The 19,732-nt window shown below is 46.3% G+C and overlaps 6 protein-coding genes across 6 annotated transcripts; 3 read left to right on the plus strand and 3 right to left on the minus strand.

Moving 5' to 3' along the window:
• The first annotated feature begins 562 nt into the window (after nt 1–562).
• LOC122618866 (acyl-CoA Delta-9 desaturase) lies at nt 563–5,413 on the plus strand. Its single transcript, XM_043795462.1, has 5 exons — nt 563–924; nt 3,237–3,522; nt 3,583–3,919; nt 4,153–4,499; nt 4,569–5,413. Exons 2-5 carry the CDS (start codon nt 3,237–3,239, stop codon nt 4,823–4,825), a joined length of 1,227 nt encoding a protein of 408 aa, XP_043651397.1. The 5' UTR covers nt 563–924; the 3' UTR covers nt 4,826–5,413.
• A 548-nt stretch (nt 5,414–5,961) lies between these two features.
• LOC122621848 lies at nt 5,962–7,443 on the minus strand. Its single transcript, XM_043799839.1, has 2 exons — nt 6,930–7,443; nt 5,962–6,407 (listed from the first exon to the last, which is right to left on the minus strand). The coding sequence occupies exons 1-2, from the start codon at nt 7,441–7,443 to the stop codon at nt 5,962–5,964; spliced, it is 960 nt and encodes a 319-aa protein (XP_043655774.1).
• A 1,715-nt stretch (nt 7,444–9,158) lies between these two features.
• On the minus strand, nt 9,159–9,952 carry LOC122621927 (protein apnoia). Its single transcript, XM_043799944.1, has 2 exons — nt 9,838–9,952; nt 9,159–9,457 (listed from the first exon to the last, which is right to left on the minus strand). Exons 1-2 carry the CDS (start codon nt 9,950–9,952, stop codon nt 9,159–9,161), a joined length of 414 nt encoding a protein of 137 aa, XP_043655879.1.
• Nucleotides 9,953–11,901: 1,949 nt separating this feature from the next.
• On the plus strand, nt 11,902–12,967 carry LOC122622001. Its single transcript, XM_043800088.1, has 2 exons — nt 11,902–12,574; nt 12,642–12,967. Exons 1-2 carry the CDS (start codon nt 11,902–11,904, stop codon nt 12,965–12,967), a joined length of 999 nt encoding a protein of 332 aa, XP_043656023.1.
• A 472-nt stretch (nt 12,968–13,439) lies between these two features.
• LOC122621697 (wnt inhibitor of Dorsal protein) lies at nt 13,440–14,369 on the minus strand. Its single transcript, XM_043799652.1, has one exon. The coding sequence runs from the start codon at nt 14,367–14,369 to the stop codon at nt 13,440–13,442; it is 930 nt and encodes a 309-aa protein (XP_043655587.1).
• Nucleotides 14,370–15,963: 1,594 nt separating this feature from the next.
• On the plus strand, nt 15,964–19,716 carry LOC122621041 (glutamyl aminopeptidase). The gene is made up of 7 exons (XM_043798771.1): nt 15,964–17,397; nt 17,579–17,676; nt 17,737–18,054; nt 18,123–18,241; nt 18,307–18,392; nt 18,474–18,879; nt 18,939–19,716. Exons 1-7 carry the CDS (start codon nt 16,014–16,016, stop codon nt 19,585–19,587), a joined length of 3,060 nt encoding a protein of 1,019 aa, XP_043654706.1. The 5' UTR covers nt 15,964–16,013; the 3' UTR covers nt 19,588–19,716.
• The last annotated feature ends 16 nt before the right edge of the window (nt 19,717–19,732 follow it).

Consider the following 19,732-nt stretch of genomic DNA (forward strand, 5'->3'; position numbering starts at 1 on the left):
TTCCCAAGCACTTCATTAGCAGGCGGTACAAATCCCCAAAAAAAGATGAGAAAATAAAAAAGAAAACAACGATCGACGTGACGATCTCACTTGACCGATAGTTTGAACCGCTTGACCCGTGATGATCCGAAAAAAAAAGCACGCAAATAAACTTGGCCAAAATGTTGTGGCTTCACTTCGTACGTGAGTAGAGCCACTAACTGATTTCCAGGGGACTTACCCCTAATACATATAATTTTATTTCAATGGAAAGTGCAAGTGAGCTGGATATTCTATGCTATTCGTCTGAAGACCAAGTTCCACAACAGCCACGCGCCGAATATTATTAGACGCATACACGCAAAAGATATAGCATAAGCGACCCCGGCCCCGTATATCCGAGATCCGATTCGCCCCCATACGATACCATCGGATCCGATCCAATACGATCCGATCCGATCCGAACCGATCCGAAACGATCGTCTTAAGAACCGAAGCGGCGGCAGAAGCGTCGAAGTAGCAAAGAGACGGCTTTAAATTTCGGTGTTGGTTAACTTTTGAGGCACTGTATCCATCCGCCAGCTCTCTCGGCCCGATCAGCGTCTCAAAGTCTCAAAAACCAAGCGTCTAACGATCGATCGCGGTGCGGTGTGCGAATTCTTTGAACTAGGCGCTTAAAAAGCACTGCCAGTTGCTACGATCCCTCATACGCCGTGCATTCATCGCGCCTCGTGGACGTGCCGTGTGTAGTGGCTGTAAAAAGCGGAGAACCCAAGCGAAAAGCTATCATATATCGAGGAATCGAGGAATCGTCCTTATCGAGGAGATTCGAAACGAACTCTAGTGCCAACAGTGATCAAGTGTAGTGTGAGCGAAACAAACTCAGCGGATTTTGAGTTTTCCACTTGGATTTCTACGTATTAGTTGCAAACTCAATCCTTAAAGGTGAGTGTGGGTCACATTTCATATAGAGACCGAGCAAATGAAACCAGTTTGCATTTGGAAGTGTTTTTGCGGAAGTCCGCAAGTAGGAAATAGAAGGAACTCGATTGCCCATCATAAAAGTTTGAGCCGAATTTCAACAGCTATCGACAGATAGCACTTCAATCGGCCATGTGATTCACGCATAGAAAATAGCATTTCATGGAGCAATAAATTATATTTTTGAAAAGAATTTAATAAAGCGTATGAGGCAAAACCCAAAAAGTAGCCATTGTCGCCTCACGTAGCCCTCATAATTCTAAAAATTATGCTAGCCCTACATGGAACGAATGGAATTCTGTATAGTTGACTTTAGGAGTTTAGTTTCACGAATCGATTCGAGTCGAATCGAATCGCTTTTTTCCTAGCCGCAAGCGCTAATTGCGAATGCGTCAGAGTAATATATAAGATATAATGAGTATGGATGCCACGCATAATGTGGTCATAAGCATATTAAGTCCGATGGGATCTGCTTAGATGGAAAGCCGGAGAGTCCGTCCAGGCCAGACCAGACCAGACCAGACCAAAGTCACGTTCCCAGTTTCTGTTCTGGGCTCCATCATGACTGATGTATATTAGGTATGCGAAAAGCGTTTCCAGCTGCGTGCGCTGCTCGAATCGATCAATGGAGCTCCTCCCGTGGTATCAATCACACCCCGCATTAGATTTGAGTCAGGTCCCATAACAATAAGCTTTCGCATCATATTTATTACTTCGACTGTGCTCTGTGCCGACTTCCCGTCCCAAGAAACGCGGAGCTCGAAACCCACAGATGAACCCTAAATATAAAGACACATACTGCCAAAAACCCCCCAAAACTCGTTGGCAACACCAACCTTGATTCGGCGTCCGAGAACCCGAAACAAAAGCAGTTCTATACATAAATTTATCGTGGTTACTTAACTATGCTAATATTCCGGTAAGGATGAGTGAGCGCTGGACTCATCCGAGTCTCAAAATCGATCTGAAGAAGACCCGTGGCAAAACTAGTTTAATTCAGCCCGCGCGTGGCACCTGCATGATATTAAGTTGGCTGTGGGCTCTATCGTATATTCAATTACATTCCCCAGCACCTGATAACGAATTGCCTCCTAATAGTGGCTCTAATTTCCAGTGCTTTACATATCGTACTGGGCCAAAGGCCACCTAGTCCGAAAGACCGATTTAAGCAGGCGAATAAAATTCAAAACACACGACTTGACATTGAACTGCGGAAAGTTAATGGCTTCGAATCTATGCGCACAGCTAGCAGCAGTAAGAATACTTTTGTTTTGAATCCATGCGAGACATGCAGCCGCTCTGAGGTCAACCGGTTGTCTAATTTATCTATTCTAGAGAGTTGAAGATCAGCCATTCATACATTTGGCCAACTTATTTTTGTTGCCAACTCTATGTGGCGATCTCTCGGCACCCGCAATTATTTAAATGTCCCAGAGACGGAGATACGAAAATTGCACAGCTCCAAAGTGCATTGTGTGGTGCCATTAAATGGAGCCACAGGGCGTATGCGCAATGTGTCGCACTGAACTTTTTCACCCAGCCAGTGCTCATGAATTAATTCAGCACTGCATAAATAACAAAGTTATTCAAATTCGCAAACTGTCTGCCTAAAGCACCAATGACTTTGGACTCCTCAATGCATTTCTTAGAACTTTCCACGATTTTCCAGTTTATATACTGTATGCAGCAATGTATCAATGATGTTGAAAGAACCCTAATGGTTAGGGTACAACTTTTGGGGTTCTTGACCAACCTTTTCTGGTTTTCAATGATAGACTCAAACCTGCGTTTGTAAAGAATGGATATGCAAATATTCCAATCGTCGTGTACAACATAAAAAATTATTGATTGTTTTTCTGCGGGGATTTTGTTGCTTGGATTTTTTCGGCTTGGGTTTTGGCTTGGGTTTTGGATTGCGTTTTATTCGGAATTCTCTTTTTGTGCTTCCGGCTTGCTATCTTTGTATCAGTTTTGAGTATCATTGAAGCTGGCCAACTGCCGAAGGTCGCCGATCGGCACTCACCTCAATTGTGGTCCATAATTAGTCGTGCAGCTGGGGTGATGCCTTCCATATGGAGATTCATAGTGCCATAGTGAAATAGCAATGCGTCCTGCATTTAAATGAGGGAAAGCACTGCCACAGAGGAGCACCCTCAGATTGATTTGCATCACCACGTGGGCTCCACATAGTCGGGACGGCAGGCCATAAATCAGAAAGAAGAATACTTTTGAATGCCAATGGGATCAACTAATTGCTTTTCCGGTTTCGCTTGCAGATGTCGCCCAACATAATAGGCAGTACCTTCATATTGGCCGAAACGGCCATTGCCGATGGCAACAACAACAAGATGGCCGCCACACCAGCCGCTTCCGCCGCCCCTCCAGCAGTCGCGCCCGCCCAGAAGGTGGCCAAGAAGGCGGATGCCAAGACGCCCGAGAACAAGCCCTACGAAATGGAGATCGTGTGGCGCAACGTGGGACTCTTCGTCGTCCTCCACTCGATGGCCCTGTACGGTCTGTACCTGGTGTTTGCCGAGAGTGCCTACTGGGAGCTCTTGCCAGGTGAGTCTGAGTGTCACCGAGTTCCGTCTCTGCTTTACTAAGCTTCTGCATCATCTGCAGTCTATGCCACCATGTTCATTGGCGGTCTGGGCATCACAGCCGGAGTGCATCGTCTGTGGTCCCACAAGGCCTACAAGGCCAAGCTGCCACTCCGCATCTTCCTCATGCTGTGCCAGTCCCTGGCCTTCCAGAACAGCATCTGGGAGTGGACCCGTGACCACCGTGTGCACCACAAGTTCACCGACACACACGCCGATCCCCACAACTCCCGACGCGGCTTCTTCTTCGCCCACATGGGCTGGCTGATGTGCAAGAAGCACCCCGATGTGACCAGCAAGGGCAAGCAGATCTCCATGGCGGACATTGAGCAGGATCCCGTCGTCATGTTCCAGAAGAAGTGAGTGGTCCTAGATATGAAGTGCTTATACATTCAGGGTGTTCTTGAATTCTGCTAACTAATTAATTTGCTGGCCCAAAAGTAGGCAATGAGCATTGATCCTCTAAACAATGTTGCTTTAAATGTGTAGTTATTGCTTACTATTTTATTGCAAAATATCATTGCTTAAGTCAGCTCTGGGACTTCCTCCAATTCTTACCCACTTGTATTTATAACAATTAATATTTCCGTAGAATGTACTTTGTGGTGATGCCCATCTGCTGCTTCGTCCTGCCCATGATCTTCCCCTACTACGTGATGGGCAGCTCGCTGCGCGTCTGCTTCTTCACCTGCTCCATGCTGCGCTTCTGCCTGTCGCTGCACTTCACCTGGCTGGTGAACAGCGCCGCCCACTTCTACGGCATGAAGCCCTACGACGTCAACGTGAGCGCCATGAACAACAAGGTGGTGTCCACCCTGACCATCGGCGAGGGATGGCACAACTACCACCACGTCTTCCCCTGGGACTACAAGGCAGCCGAGCTGGGCACCTACAGCTTCAACTGGACGACGGCCTTTATCGATGTGATGGCTAAGATCGGTAAGTTCTGCTGCGCTCCATGCCCTTACATATTTACTAACCCCTGCACCTTTCTGTTATCACCCAAAGGACAAGCCTATGACCTGAAGTTCGTCTCCCAAGAGATGGTCTACAAGAGAGTCCTTCGCACTGGCGATGGCTCCCACATTGCCGCCCTGCTAGATGCCAACAACAACAGTGCCATCCCGACCAGCGAGCTGGTGGCCCACCTGGATCACGAGAAGGAGGAGCACGCCATTTGGGGCTGGGACGACAACGACATCAGCGAGGAGGATCGCAAGGGAGCCAACGTGGTGAACAAGGAGTCCGAGTGCAAGCTGGATTAGAGATCGGGGGTCAGTGGGAGTTCACCCAAACGAACACACTTCTTGCTGCCACATCGGGTCTTCAGTATTTAATTATATTAATTGCCTATTCTCCGTACTGCCTGCGAATCTGAGTGGTGGCTGTAAACACTGAAAAAACTGAAAAGAAACACATACGGAGGATTCCGATCGTGGGACCCGACTTGATGGCAGCAAGAACATCTTATATATCAATGGCTTCAATTCCAAATACTACAAAACAAATGAAAACTATTCGAGATTAGTCAATGCAACTCGTTCGCAGCAACCGAGTGTTAATCAAACCTGCACCCTATTAATTCTCTACACAACCCTATCTCGCACTTGTCGTTCGGGGATAATGAACACATCTGCCACCCTCTCCCTATCTCTATCACTATCTCTACTCTATTTTTATATATTCATAAATGTATATTTACGCAAGAGGTTCTAGAATTAAGCGTACCCGCTAAGATCTATTTTAAGCATCGACTTTTATGTGTGTGTACATTGTGTTAGTTATGTAGGTCTAAATTGTACATTTCAATCCAACTATTGTTGAAAATTATAACAAAACTATAAAAAACCAAACAAAAATATTGTAATGAAATTATTAACGAACAGGGTGACACGCAATACTTCTCAAGATCCACATGGGTGTTTAATTGTTTAATTGCTTAAATATGTTCATAGTGAGAAATATTTGGAATGGTGAGTAAACACAACATCTAACTAAACTTTAATACAGTTGTCGAAGTCGTGTGCCAACTAGCGATTTCTATATCTTTACGACTTCTACTGTGTATAATTGCTGTAATTATATTTTGAAGTACAATAAATTTCGCCATTTCAAATTTATTAGGTGTCATTAACCCATTAACACCTTGAAAGGGCTTTATTTTGTAGTTAGTTTTAAGATACCGAAGTGCACTTCGGTACCTTTTGCGAACCATTTGGGAAATAATAAATAAATATGGCCTGTTAAAAGTAATTTGGCTTACCAAAAGGTTCATTTTAGGACATTTTAAAGTGGAAACACAGGAAATATATTTAATATCTTTTATTAGTTTTCAAAGACAAGAAGCAATGATACGGGCATTAATGGGAAAATGGACTAAGGGTGGACACTAACGCGGGAGCTAACTGTAGCTGATGTGCTGCTCCTCGTGGGTGTTGAACTGGGTACGGGCGGCATACAGTAAGGCCGCCATAAAGGCGCCATTGTTCATCACCAGCGACAGGATGGTGGCCATCTTAAGGGCCGGCAGGATGAAGGGCAGGAGGCTGCCCAGCAGGACGACGGGGAAGATCAGCATGGGCACCGCCACCTGCATCATGGTGACCTTGTACGAGTTCTTCTTCTTGCGCTTGCCCAGAATGCCTCCGCCGCCTCCCTCGCCACCGGCCACGCCCGCTCCGCCACCCAACGCCCCCTGCTGCTTGGAATCTCCTTCCGCTTCCGGTTCGTAGGTCTCCACACTGCCACTATTCGCACCACCCCCACCGATGGACGGAATGTTAATCAGGTTCAGGTCCATTTCTTCGGTCTCACGTCTTCGCGATCGCCCCATCCGCGATTTGGGAGCTGCAGAATAGAAGTAATGGTAAATTTAAGAGGGGAAGGGCAAAGTTATTTATTTTTCTATCTTTCTAGCTTTGATCTAGTTATTATTTTCAAAACTGTTAGTGCGTTAATTTAAATTTAGTTTTGCTTCCTGAAACACATTGCACGTAAGTGTTTCCTGAATTTGGTTTTCTGTTCTCAAGGTCATCAAAAACATATGATGTTTGCTTTTTAAAATGTCTAGAATCGCAAGCTGTACTATGCTAATTTACCAATTTAAATTTATATGTCATATATTTTAAGATTACGAAAGCCACGCTTAGAAACGAGGTAGCCAATCTTGCTATATGGAATGCGACATTAATGTGTGAAAGTATCTTCTATGTATGCATCTTCACTCTTATTAAAATGGAAAGATAAAATATAAAACCACGCGATAACTATTTAAAATGTAATATATTATTAACAGTCTTAATTTAAGACTGTAAGTATAAATATAAGTAGATAAGTAGATACGATGGATAAATTAGCTGATAAGCTCACCCTTCTTGATCGAGAACTTCAGTTTGTTGTCCTTGCTGGGCACAATCTTCACCAGCATTCCGGGGAGGAAGTGCATCTTGAGATCGCGATGCTTAAAAAACCGCTGAAAGTTAACGACTAATCGCTGGTTGAGCTCCTTCTCGGACATCTTGTGGTACTTTTTGCCCACCAGACTTCCCATCTGTGTCTCTTCCCCAAAGAACTGATCCACAAAGTCGCGGGTGAGATTGCCACTGTTGGGCATCTGGCGGCGCTCCTCCATTTTCTGCAGCACGTACAATTTCGTGCAGTGTAGCATGGTGAACTCCCGCAGACACTCGTAGATTCTCATTGGAATGGACGCCTTAAAGTATGACACATTATTCGCCGACTGACCGCGACCTGTGCCCGGGTTCAAGTCTTCGCTAGGAGGCACTGCATCTTGGCCATGTGATGGGTGGAAATTCAGAAGGAGACACAGGCAAAGTCCGAGCAGGATGTGCCAGGATAAGGATCTTGTCGAGTTAGCTCGCATTCTTGTATGTTTATTTCGCTTCTGCCTACACAACACAACTGCACGGCATCAGTGACAGTGGAAAACTGAATGCACATCTTGGCCAAGTGCAGCTGCCATCCTAGCCCGATTGTCTGGCCACTGAATGCCAATTCTTGGCCACTACTTTCCTCCGGCCGGGCCAACTGGTTTGCGATCGCCAACGCTCGACTGCCTCTTAGATTTAGTTTAGCGGGTCAGGCGGCACTCGCTCTTACTTGCCACATGCCGCATGCTGCATACTGCATGCTGCAAGCTACTTGCCCCACTTGCATGACTTATGGCCGATACATTCGTTTGTTTACATCCAAAATTCTGTGTCCAGTTGTCATGGCTCTAATCTTTGTTAGAATCGGTTCTTTTTTAGTTGGGAATGTGGCGCACCTGCCCCATGTACCAATAAGTATCAAAAACTGTGCCACCAGTGCGTCTGCAAGTAAAAGTAACTCAACGGTGAACCAGGTGTTCGTTTAATGTAGAACATTTAAAAACCCCAAATGAAAGCAAAAATAGAATCGAAAATGTCGAAGGAATTTTTGAAAACACTCATAGGAGGTGTATAAAATTACAAAATATTATTTTCTACCCTAATATAGCTGCACTTATTTGTCTTTAAAATGAAAATATATTATTCTCTTAATATTTGGAATTATTATTCTGAAACTGCTTATATTTAGTAAACATATATGAAATCTTTTTTTGAAATGATAAAATTTGTATGATTAAATTTTGCTATGAAAGCTTCATTTAAATAATTGTTCATTAATAACTTTGATTAATTAACATCTGCAAGTGTATCCATTAAATGCGATACTTTGTTGACAGTGTGCAAAATTGAAAAATTGCCACAAAGTGGAACAATTAGAGCCGGATTTGAGATGATTGAGTGGCTAGATCGCTAGAAAATCGATACGCTTTGAATTAAGTGACGATGGATCAAGTGAGAGTTAATTAATTAGTCTCTAGCCATAATGAGCTATGAGTAAAGCCGTAAAGTCACGGAGAAATCTGGGCCCCAGACAATTGTCGGCGTTGGTGTTCCGACTAACAGTGACCCATTTCGATTATTTTGGAACTGGGAGTATCTATATAGATAGCTTTCTATACGTGTGGCACTGCGGAAGAGCAGTTAAAAGAACTGTAAATCACGAACGCCCTCTGCTGAATACAAAATGAGATAGAAATTTCACTTTTCATTTCAGCAGTAAGGCACACGCAATCGAATAAAATCCATTGCCGCTGTCAGCTGGAAATTTCGATAATTGATTTGTTGTTTACAAATCTGATAAGCATTTATACAAGTTTGGGGAAACCAAGTAATTTACTATTTCTTTATTGTACCTGAATATAAATGTTTTAATGTGCTTTTGTTATAAGTATCATATTTATTGTTTTCTTCTTTAGAACATTTTAATCATTTTTCTTCCTTGGTCAACTCCTCATTTGTAATGTTTCTTCATTCAGCAGACTAATTTGCATAGTGATTTTATAATACAAATTCTCTGCTAAATGTATTTGCCATCCTCGACTTGTAATAAATAAATAAGTTAAATAAATAATTTAAACTAGACTTAAATTATTATTTGGTTGCACGCTCGCTGAGGCTGAGGTAAATTTGAATCCTGGCCCGCTACCAGCTCGCCGTTATCCCTGGTCTCGCACTGTCATCCTGGCCATCCCAAACCGAACCAAATCCTCTACCACTCCTTCTCCAACCAGACGGGCTGCTGGGTGTGCGAGTGGGAGTAGACCACCGGCACGGGAGCCTGGACAGGAACGGGTGCAGCGGCATAGGCGGCGGCTGCCTGGACGGGAAGAGCACGGGACAGCATTTGGCCGATGGCCAGCACGAGCAGGATAACGCCCACGCCCAGCCCCTTGATGGAGACGACAGTCAAGGCCGCCAGCAGGGTGGTGATCACGCCCACGACGAAGGCGCCGGGCACCAAGGCGAAGCTGATGCGCCGCAGGAAATGATGGCCAAAAGTACGGCTTTCTGGAAAAATGAAGAACAATTAAATTTATTCACGACATTATCAAATGATTAAGAATAAATATTTCTTTTTTAAATGTTAACAGAATGTTTGGTTTAAATGTGTGAGGAGGTAAGCTTCAGTAAGCGGTACACAACTTCATTTGTCACACTTGAAGCTAGTAAGTTCTTTCTCAGAAGTAGATTCTTAGAATATAAATAGATTTAGAAATTTAATATGTTAAAGATGGAGGTTTACGCTTTTTTACTAGTATGCCTTAGGATAACAACTAGCATCAGAATATATTAGATCACTTTCTCTAGAAAATTTAATCACCGAAAATGCTTCTCAGACTCAACAATAAGAAGTAAACAACACTCTAACACTTAGTATAAGCACTAACCCGCCACATCGGATTCCGCATCCGAGCTGTTGGCCGCCTGCTGCTGACCCAGCACCAAGTCACATGCCACAAAGAGGCAGACGAGGGCGAACACAATCTTCTGGTTGGCGGCCATTTCGAGTTGATTGACTGTTTGGTGATTCCTTGAGGATGAGTATCTGGTAATCCGTTCGACACTGCACTGCTCGACTCCGGCACTGGCTAGCAATTGAATGGAGGGCTCACATTGACATTGGCTTTTATCGAGGGTCTGGGCCGTCTCACTGGGCGGCTACTTGAAATTCGGGAGCCGGACATCGCGTAGCCGCAGCGTGGCACGAACGTGCGCCAAAACAAGCAAATCGTGCCGCTGCCTTACGACTCGTACTGAAATCGAACTGCCCCGACTCATAGATGCCTTCACACTTGAAAAAAATCCACTTAATTTTAGTACTACTAATTTGCAATATTTATAAAATCAAATTAACATATTTGTATGCTTGTATGTTTTGTATATTTATTATTTTATTTTAATTGTGACAACTAGACGTGACTTTATTTGGAATTTAGCTGATTGATTTACTTCCGATTTCGCACAGTGTATATTTTTGAATATGCATGCAGTCAGTCATTATTTTCACTACCTCTGAGAGCCCTTTTTCGGGCCCAACGCATTTGGGAGTGTGCTGCATAGGAACTTGGAAATGGTATGGAACTTGGACATGGGCATTCTTTCACGACGCGTGTCTATATTGAGGGCAGCACCCAAGTCTCTGGGTTCGATTCGCTTTCATTTTTCGTCACCGGCCGATAATGATTTATCAGCTAATTAACAATGTCGTACTGCATTTTAATTTATAATCTATACCCGCGCTTAAATCCGCAACTATGTTTTACCATTCGGCTGAGTAACGGATGTTCATTGATGAATGCTTGGCATTCCACGCCCTCTGCATTGCAATTCACTTTCATTAAACACTGCGTATGAAAATTCAAATGATATGTGAGTAAATAGTGACAGTTTTTCTCTTTATTTTATCTGGTTTGTAGAGGCTTGGAATAATTCAAATATTCACAGTAATTGGGTTTTTAAGAACCCTTTTTTTTCATGATTATGAGATTTATTTTCGAGTTTTTATCATATTCCGTGCATTTTGTTAGTCATGTTTGGGATCTTTTTCGGACTGGATTAGCCAGACGAAGATTAGATTATGTTTTGTGTGCTACTTGCTACAAAACACAGTATTGAGTATGGAATTGCCATGGACATGTTATTGGGGAAATAAAACCATGGCAACTGCAATAAAGATTTCCCTACCGCGAGTTGGAGTATTTGCTTGCTAATTGTGTGAAAGTAAATTAGGTGACCAAATCGGTAAAGCGGATTTTTCGCAACGCTGGACGGGTAGAATTTACTTTCTACTCTGGATTTTGAGAGCGATCTGCCGCCTGCGCCAGTTTTGTCAACAACTTTCCCATGCGACGGCCGTCAAGCGTTAATTGGAGGCGTCTCATGTCTGAAGACCGTAGTCTGAAGTTGTGGGTTAAAGAATGGAGTCGGGAACCGTTAGCAGGCTACTTAGAGAGCCAGCGTTATTTATGGCCAATACCGCGGGGTGCCGGGGGCAATTAAAGCTAAAAGAAATCAATGAGCGAGATCACTGAGAAATTGCAGGCCTACTCCAGTTTTATTTTTTTTCGCCACTACTTCTAACACAGACATCGACTTGTGCGACTGGCAATTTAATTGAAGAGGATCCAGCACAAGAATCGTGTTCTAGCGGTGGTGGCAACTCGCAACCTGCAACTTGCAGCATTGCAACTGGCAACAGGTTGCTGATGCAGCGGCCACTTCTCGCAACTCTTTTCAGTTGTCTCTGTGCTCAATTCCAATGCCAATTCCAGCCTCAGAATGCAGCTAGCTCTGGCTATTCAGCCGCTACTCTGCTGCTTTTCTTCAGCTTTCTTCGGAGTTGATAAAACGCTTGGCCATCGCCGATCGTGCCACATTTTGCAGCAGGCCATTGCAGCGGTTGCACCAAGATCAATTTACACAGACCCACTGCCAACTGACATGCAACAGAGATGAGCGACTTGGTGAGGTTCCTTTTACTGAGTGTGCTCTGTAGCTCGCTGGCTCTGGGCCAGGACAGCAGTGGCGATGGCAACCAGGAGACATCCACCGTCAGCCAGGAGGCGGCACGAGGATTGGCCAGCAGCTATGAGCCGGAGGACAAGCAGGCGCTGCGCAAGAACTCGCACATCTTCATGGGCATCTACAAGAACTACAAGAGCACCTATTTGGGCAACAAAACGACCAGTGAGTACAAGAAACGCCTGCGAGATCGCGTGAGTGCGCCCCAAGTGGCGGAAAATGGTACACCTGAAATGGTTGAGCCCGATCAAGAGGACCCAAGGGATTCACTGGCCCAGGAAATTCGCCAGGATGCACAAGCCGAGGCTCTCATGGAGACCCAAACAGAGTCTCCCAATTACGACGATAGTGAATCACTAGCCGCCAAAAAACGACGCAAACGCAAGCGCAAGGATCGCAACAAGCGAAAGGAGGAGGTGGAATCTGAAACGGATCAGCCTGATTTTTCGTCGGAGGACGAGAGCATACAGCGGTACTATGTGGGTCCTGGACTGAACGTCAGTCTGGACATGAGCAACGACATTGTGCATGTGAAACTGGATGGCGAGAATCTCAAGGAGATCATCGGAGCTCGCTGGTTAACCTTAGATAATAGTGAAGAAGGTGGGATTCTACTGCTTTCAACATATTATATTTGAAAACTAAACCTAACACTCTACAATTTTGTCAGGTCGCGGCAAGAAGTACGACATGATCACCAAAGTCTTACCACTCTTCATTCTTCCCTTTCTCATCCAATCGGCCATTGTTCCGTTCCTGGTCACCAAGCTGAAGCTGCTCCTGGTCAAGTCGATTCTGGTGGGCAAGCTGGCCATCTTCCTGCTGATCATCTCGGCCATCAAGAATGGCAACAAGATGGTCCAGAGCTACGAGGTGCCTTCCTACTGGGCCGGTGAACCAAGTCGGAGGTCGGAGCTGGCCGCCGCTGCCTCCTCGGCGGCTGCCGCATACAATGGCTACCGGGTGGAGGGCAAGCCAACTACCTGGATCAGTTAGGTGGTCTCACATGGCTATAAGTTTCCGTTCTAGGCTTTTAGTGCTTCCAAATAAACATATACACAAATCGGGTTGATCACCATACTTTTCCTTTGAGTTGAAATGGCAGTAGTTTTACCCAACCAAAATCGATAAAATAACGATACAAAATATTATTTATAAGCCTTAGTAAAAAAACTCTTCTGAATGAAAGTCTAGACTAGAAGTCATTAATCTATGAACCACCTGCAGCTAGAACCGATGACATAAAGTCTGCTTTAGAGTCCATAAATAAAAGGCCCATAAACGCGAAGGAAAGTGATTGCAAAATTGTGTGAATGGTATATGTTAAATAACGTATTTATTGATAGCATTTGTTGTGGCAATAAATAAGAGGTGGAATCAAATAAATTAACTTAAATGTAGGTAAGCTGTTTTCGTTGGGCTCGACCAGCGCCCCAGTCCTGGATTCCATTTCCAGTGGAAAATCCGTTTAGTAGCAGGAGTACTGCCTTTCCAGCTGGACGCACACATCGCACTGGAGTCGGAATCCCCAGACCAGTTTGCAATTGCACCTCCTCTCGGTTCTCACGTGCTGGGATCTCACGCGGTATCCGCACACACGGCACAGCTGCTGGCAGGAGAGGCGTTCCTCCAGAGAACCGCTGCCATCCTTGGAGCACTGGCGACCCCGAGTTCCCTTCCACAATCCGGTGGCATCGCGTTCGCAGTAGTTGGGCGAGTCCTGCATGAAAACCAGGGAGTCCAGGGGAATGTTTTCCCACATGATCTTCAGATTGCTACTGGCTCCTTCTAGTTGGATGGCATCGTCGTACATTTGGAGGAGGTCCTGGGCAATGGCTTCGAATGGCTTCAGTACCGCCACACACTCCTCCTCCTGGCACTCGCCGTGCACAGGTCCTGGTTGCTTGCATCGGCATTCTTGCTCCAGTGATCTCTGTAGTAGAGCTCCCACCACCCGTCGATTGTGGCCGGTGGCTCCTGATCCCGATCCGAAATGCTTTTCGTACTGCTCCAGTGCCTTGGTGGGCTCATGGGCACAGGGTACATTCAGGGCATTCTCAGTGCATCCGCATCCGGCGATTACTCCATTGGCACAGTCCTTGGTCAGAGTGTACACTATGGCTGCCATGGAAATGGCCGCCACATAGACATCCTCCCGATTGGGTGAGTTTTCCTCCGGCCTGGAGTTCTTCTGCACGAAGTCCTGGCTCGGACAGTTCCATCGCTGCCACTGGAAACTCTGCTGACAGCTGTCGAGGGCCTGTTTCACGCCCTTTCCGGTTATATCCTCCCAGGAAAGGGGAGCCTGGAACTGGGTGTACTGGTAGTAGTTCATGGGCTCCAAAACTGCTGCCAGGGTGCTCGTAACACCCATAAAGAATGTGATGGCAAAAATCATGTTGACCAATAATATTATTGTTGTGATGATATGGTGTTATCTCAGCGATGTCGTTAGCTCGACTGAATGGTGATGAGCCCGGGCAGCACACTTATATAGCCTGCATATCCCAAGCCGGGGCGCCCTCCTGGGGCCGGCCCGTGGGAATTTCGGGCCTGCTCAAAAAACCGGAAATTTGCCGTTTTCCACTTGGAAATTTTGCATGGACAGGGGGTAGGAACTCCCGGATGGCGGACGGGTACAAAAACCCACTGGCAGCCCGCGACGCAATTGCGGAGCAGACCAGTTTCCTGGTTGACTACCTGCGCTCGTCCTGCGGCGGAGGAGGATCCTCCTCGCTGTGAGCAACTTTCCCACGCTTAGGCAGGTAGAGCCTTGAACGGCACCCGACGTGCTCATGAATGAAACCCAGTCGAGTCCATTCAGTACGGCCGGATTTTCCCGGACTCACACTGCACAACATCAATGCCCGATACGGGGTCGGGTTTGTTTGGGTTTTGGACTGGCCAAGCCAATTATATAACAAAACATATGACCAACAGTATACGAGCATATAATCTGGGAAATTAATTGTCCTTTGTGGTGAGCCGGCGGGAACTGCCAGCATTGTTGCTATATTATTTAAAAGTTAATACCCAGGATTATGGTGTTAAGCACCATTAGGATCAGATATCCAGATATTGATAACGGATTTTGTTGGGATTTTTTCAAATGAGAATTTACCCATGCCTAAAAACAATATTTGAAATGTGATAAGGGGTAACCGATAATAACTACAACATTTATATAAACACTGATATATTGATAGTACTTCAAAAATAAAAGGTAATCACTTATACTCAGTTTCATTTGACAGTGAATATTATCTCCTCAAAATAATAGCGTGTTGGCACTTTAAAGATAATGCAATTAGTAAAAGCTAAGCATCTAACCGTACTTGTATTGTAAATCCATCTATAATATTTTTTATGGGGAACTTCCCCTTTACAGAACACATCTCACAAAGCCAAAGTCATTGTAAAGTACTTCAGTTCCAGGAGTTGCGAAAACGTGTGCGGAAATTTCGATGTTTGGGTTTTAACACAATGAAAATACCGATTCTCTAATTAGGTCGAAAGTCCTTTCTGCGTAGCACCGGAAAAGGGTTTTTTAGGACCTAAGCGCCGGGTAAAACAGAAACAGAAAGGGATAGAGCGAACACGAAGGATCTCAGGTAGTAAAAAAATTGCTCAATTGGTGTTCGTGAGCCTGAGCATAGCGTATCCGAGGGATACAATCACACATATGGGCCTTGACACTGGAAGTTCCTCGGGGCTCAGCAAGCAGCTTGGAATTCCGACTTGCCGAGGAAAAACGCGCCAGATCTTTGGCATTTCTAAGTTTAATCAAAGCGCCATGACGGGGTCCATAAATTCGGGCGATTGTCAGCCGCACCGGCACTCGTTCCCTACATATGTTCCGGCTAATGCCCACGCCCGGCTAATGCTCATCGACTCGCGATTAGATTAGCAATCTGCAAACGCAGTCAGCCAATTAAGATATAGGGGCCCACTTGAGATTCCCCCACTACCTAACCTGTCGCTATTTTACCAGGGAGATCGCTTAGTTGCGCTTTGGACTCCGCTCGTGCCGGATTAACGTGTTATGATAGTCACCGCGAAGTTGGTAGCCATTGGGCTGGGCCTCGCGCTCACGGCCTTCACCGTATCGACCATTGTCCTGGCCGTCCAGAAGGCGAGTCTTAAGAGTGATTTGCGCGATGCCCAGGAGAAGTTAGACCTCCTGGAGGCGGGGTATACGAGCACAGCTGCTCCGACAACGGCAAGCACTGCGAATCCTGGCAGCACTAGTGGTTCGGAGCCCACATCTGAGCCTGGCAGCACAGCTCCTCCAGGAAGCACAGTGTCACCAGGAAGCACAGCTTCTCCGGGAAGCACAGCTTCTCCGGGAAGCACAGCCTCTCCAGGAAGCACAGCTTCCCCAGGAAGCACGGTGTCACCAGGAAGCTCTGAGTCACCAGGTTCCACCGCTTCAACAAGTGAACCCAGCACCACTACGTCCCCCGAAGAGAAGATCGATTACCGATTGCCCGGAACTCTAAAGCCCACCCACTATGATCTCTATCTGTTTCCCAACATCGAAACTGGTGAATTCAGTGGACAGGAGACGATTACAATTACTGTTGTGGAGGCCACCGACCAGATAGTCTTGCACTCCCTCAACCTAAACATTTCAAGTGTATCCATAATGAATACGGGCAGTGATACTTTGGAGATTCTTGAGACAACAGTGGATACTGTGAAGGAGTTTTTGATATTCCAGCTAAACGAACCGCTGACAACAGGCAGGGAAGTGAGGCTGCATATTGGATTCGAGGGATCGATGGCCAACAAGATTGTGGGACTATACAGCTCGTCGTATGTGAAGGCGGATGAGACCCGCAAGTGGATTGCCACCTCCAAGTTCGAACCCACTTATGCTCGCCAGGCTTTCCCCTGCTTCGATGAGCCAGCATTGAAGGCCGAGTTCACCATTACCCTGGTGCATCCCTCTGGGGAGGATTACCATGCCCTGTCCAACATGAACGTGGACTCCAGTGTCAACCAGGGAGCCTTCCAGGAGGTCACGTTCGCCAAAAGTGTTCCCATGAGCACCTACCTGGCCTGCTTTATTGTCTCCGACTTCACCGCCAAGAACGTCGAAATCGACACCAATGGCATTGGAGAAAACTTCCCCATGAGCGTCTACGCCACTCCGGAGCAAATCGACAAAACGGATCTTGCTGTGACCATTGGCAAGGGAGTCATCGAGTACTACATCGACTACTTCCAAATCGCCTATCCGCTGCCCAAACTTGATATGGCTGCCATCCCCGACTTCGTCTCCGGTGCCATGGAGCACTGGGGATTGGTCACCTACAGGGAAACATCGCTTTTGTACGACGAAGCCACGAGTTCCGCCACCAACAAGCAGCGCATTGCCAGCGTGATTGCCCACGAATTCGCCCACATGTGGTTTGGAAACTTGGGTAAGCTAACTGGCGGGTTGGGGATGTACCATGTGGAATTATACAAATATTTTGAAAAATCAATTTCTAATGGATTGAGTGGACTGACGTTATGCGTTATAATCTATTTTAAATTCACATTTCTAACGGAGCGGCGAAGGTCAGAATTGGTAATCAGTAAATTCAATTATCTGTTTTTAAGTAACCATGAATTGGTGGAACGATCTCTGGCTAAACGAGGGCTTTGCTAGCTTCATTGAGTACTTGGGCGTGGATGCCGTCTATCCAGAATGGCAAATGGCAAGTGACCCTAGGTTATGCAAAAGTACACTCTATCATTTCCATGTCTAAACTCCATAGCGTGATCAATTCATCGTGAGCACTTTGCACAGCGTACTCACCTTGGATGCAACCCTCGGCTCCCACCCGATCATCCAGACTGTGGAGAATCCCGACCAGATCACGGAGATCTTCGACACCATTACGTACTCCAAGGGTTCCTCCCTTGTGCGAATGCTGGAGGATTTCCTGGGGGAGACTACCTTCCGCCAGGCGGTTACCAATTATTTGAATGAGTACAAGTACTCCACGGCAAAAACGGGTAACTTCTTTACAGAGATCGACAAACTGGAACTGGGCTACAATGTCACAGAGATTATGCTGACATGGACGGTGCAGGTAAGCCCAAAGCCCAAAGATGTACCTCTAAGTTCGCAAATGTTTCAACACCCCATTCTTTTTTGCAGATGGGTCTGCCAGTGGTCACGATCGAAAAGGTCTCCGACACGGAATACAAATTGACGCAGAAGCGCTTCTTGTCCAATCCGAACGACTATGACGCCGATCACGAGCCCTCGGAATTCAAGTGAGTGTGCAGAACTTATTGCCTGGACGCTATCTGATCGCGAATTTCGCACATACATTATATAGCTACCGTTGGTCGATCCCCATCACATATTTCACCAGTTCGGACTCGGTGGTGCAGCGTCTGTGGTTTTATCATGACCAGAGCGAAAGTAAGTGGCGTCATCTGTATGCTGGAGCACGGCCTCTCAGATCTTAGATCTCTATTTTTTCTCTCTGTATTTTTTTGACAGTCACTGTAACCGTTCCCGCTGCCGTCCAATGGATTAAGTTCAACGCCGATCAGGTGGGCTATTATCGCGTTAATTACGATACCGATCTGTGGAATGGTCTGGCCGACCAGTTGGTGGTGCAACCAAGTGCATTCCGCTCGGTGGATCGCGCTCATCTCCTCAACGATGCCTTTGCCCTGGCGGATTCCACTCAGTTGCCCTATGCAACGGCCTTCGAGTTGACCAGATACTTGGACAAGGAGACCGATTATGTTCCTTGGAGTGTGGCTGCGTCCCGTCTGACTGCGCTGAAGCGAACCCTCTACTACACCAGCACCTACGCCAAGTACAAGAAGTACGCCACAGCTTTGATTGAGCCCATCTATACTGCACTCACCTGGACAGTCGGCACGGATCACTTGGATAAGTGGGTAGACTCCTTTATAGAGCTGTGCATATTTATATCGTTTCTTCCTGCATCTCCAGTCGCCTGCGCGTCACCGCTTTAAGTGCCGCCTGTTCCTTGGGCCTGGAATCCTGTCTCTCTGAAGCCGGAGAGCAGTTCAACACATGGCTGGCCAAGCCGGATGATCGTCCAAATGCCGATGTCCGTGAAACAGTCTACTACTATGGCATACAGTCCGTTGGAAACCAGGAGGATTGGGATGCAGTGTGGGAGCTGTTCGTCAACGAATCGGATGCCAGCGAGAAGTCCAAGCTGATGTACGGCCTGTCCGCCATTCAGATTCCCTGGATATTGCAGCGCTACATTGACCTGTCCTGGAACGAGGAGTACGTGCGGGGTCAGGACTACTTCACCTGCCTTACCTACATCTCCGCGAATCCAGTTGGTGAGTCCCTGGTGTGGGACTATGTACGGGAGAACTGGCAGCGACTTGTGGACCGATTTGGACTTAACGAGCGCTATTTGGGCAACTTGATTCCCTCCATCACTGCGCGCTTTAGCACCCAAACCAAGCTGGAGGAGATGGAGCACTTCTTTGCCAAATATCCGGAAGCTGGAGCCGGCACAGCCGCACGGGTGAGGGCTCTGGAGACGGTCAAGAACAACATTGTTTGGCTGGCCGAGAACCTGGAGGGTGTGGACGCCTGGCTGGACAAGCAGCCACTGTAAAAAGTGCGAGGAAGTGGTCTTGCGACCATGGATAGCATTAAACATGTACTCATCTAATTGCCATTATAAACCAAAAATGTGCCGCACAAGTGGAAATAAAGATAAGCGTAGCTATGGGGAAAACTGAAATTACAGCTCTATAAAT

The sequence above is a fragment of the Drosophila teissieri genome, chromosome 3R (assembly GCF_016746235.2).
Source record: "Drosophila teissieri strain GT53w chromosome 3R, Prin_Dtei_1.1, whole genome shotgun sequence".
Classification (NCBI taxonomy): domain Eukaryota; kingdom Metazoa; phylum Arthropoda; class Insecta; order Diptera; family Drosophilidae; genus Drosophila; species Drosophila teissieri.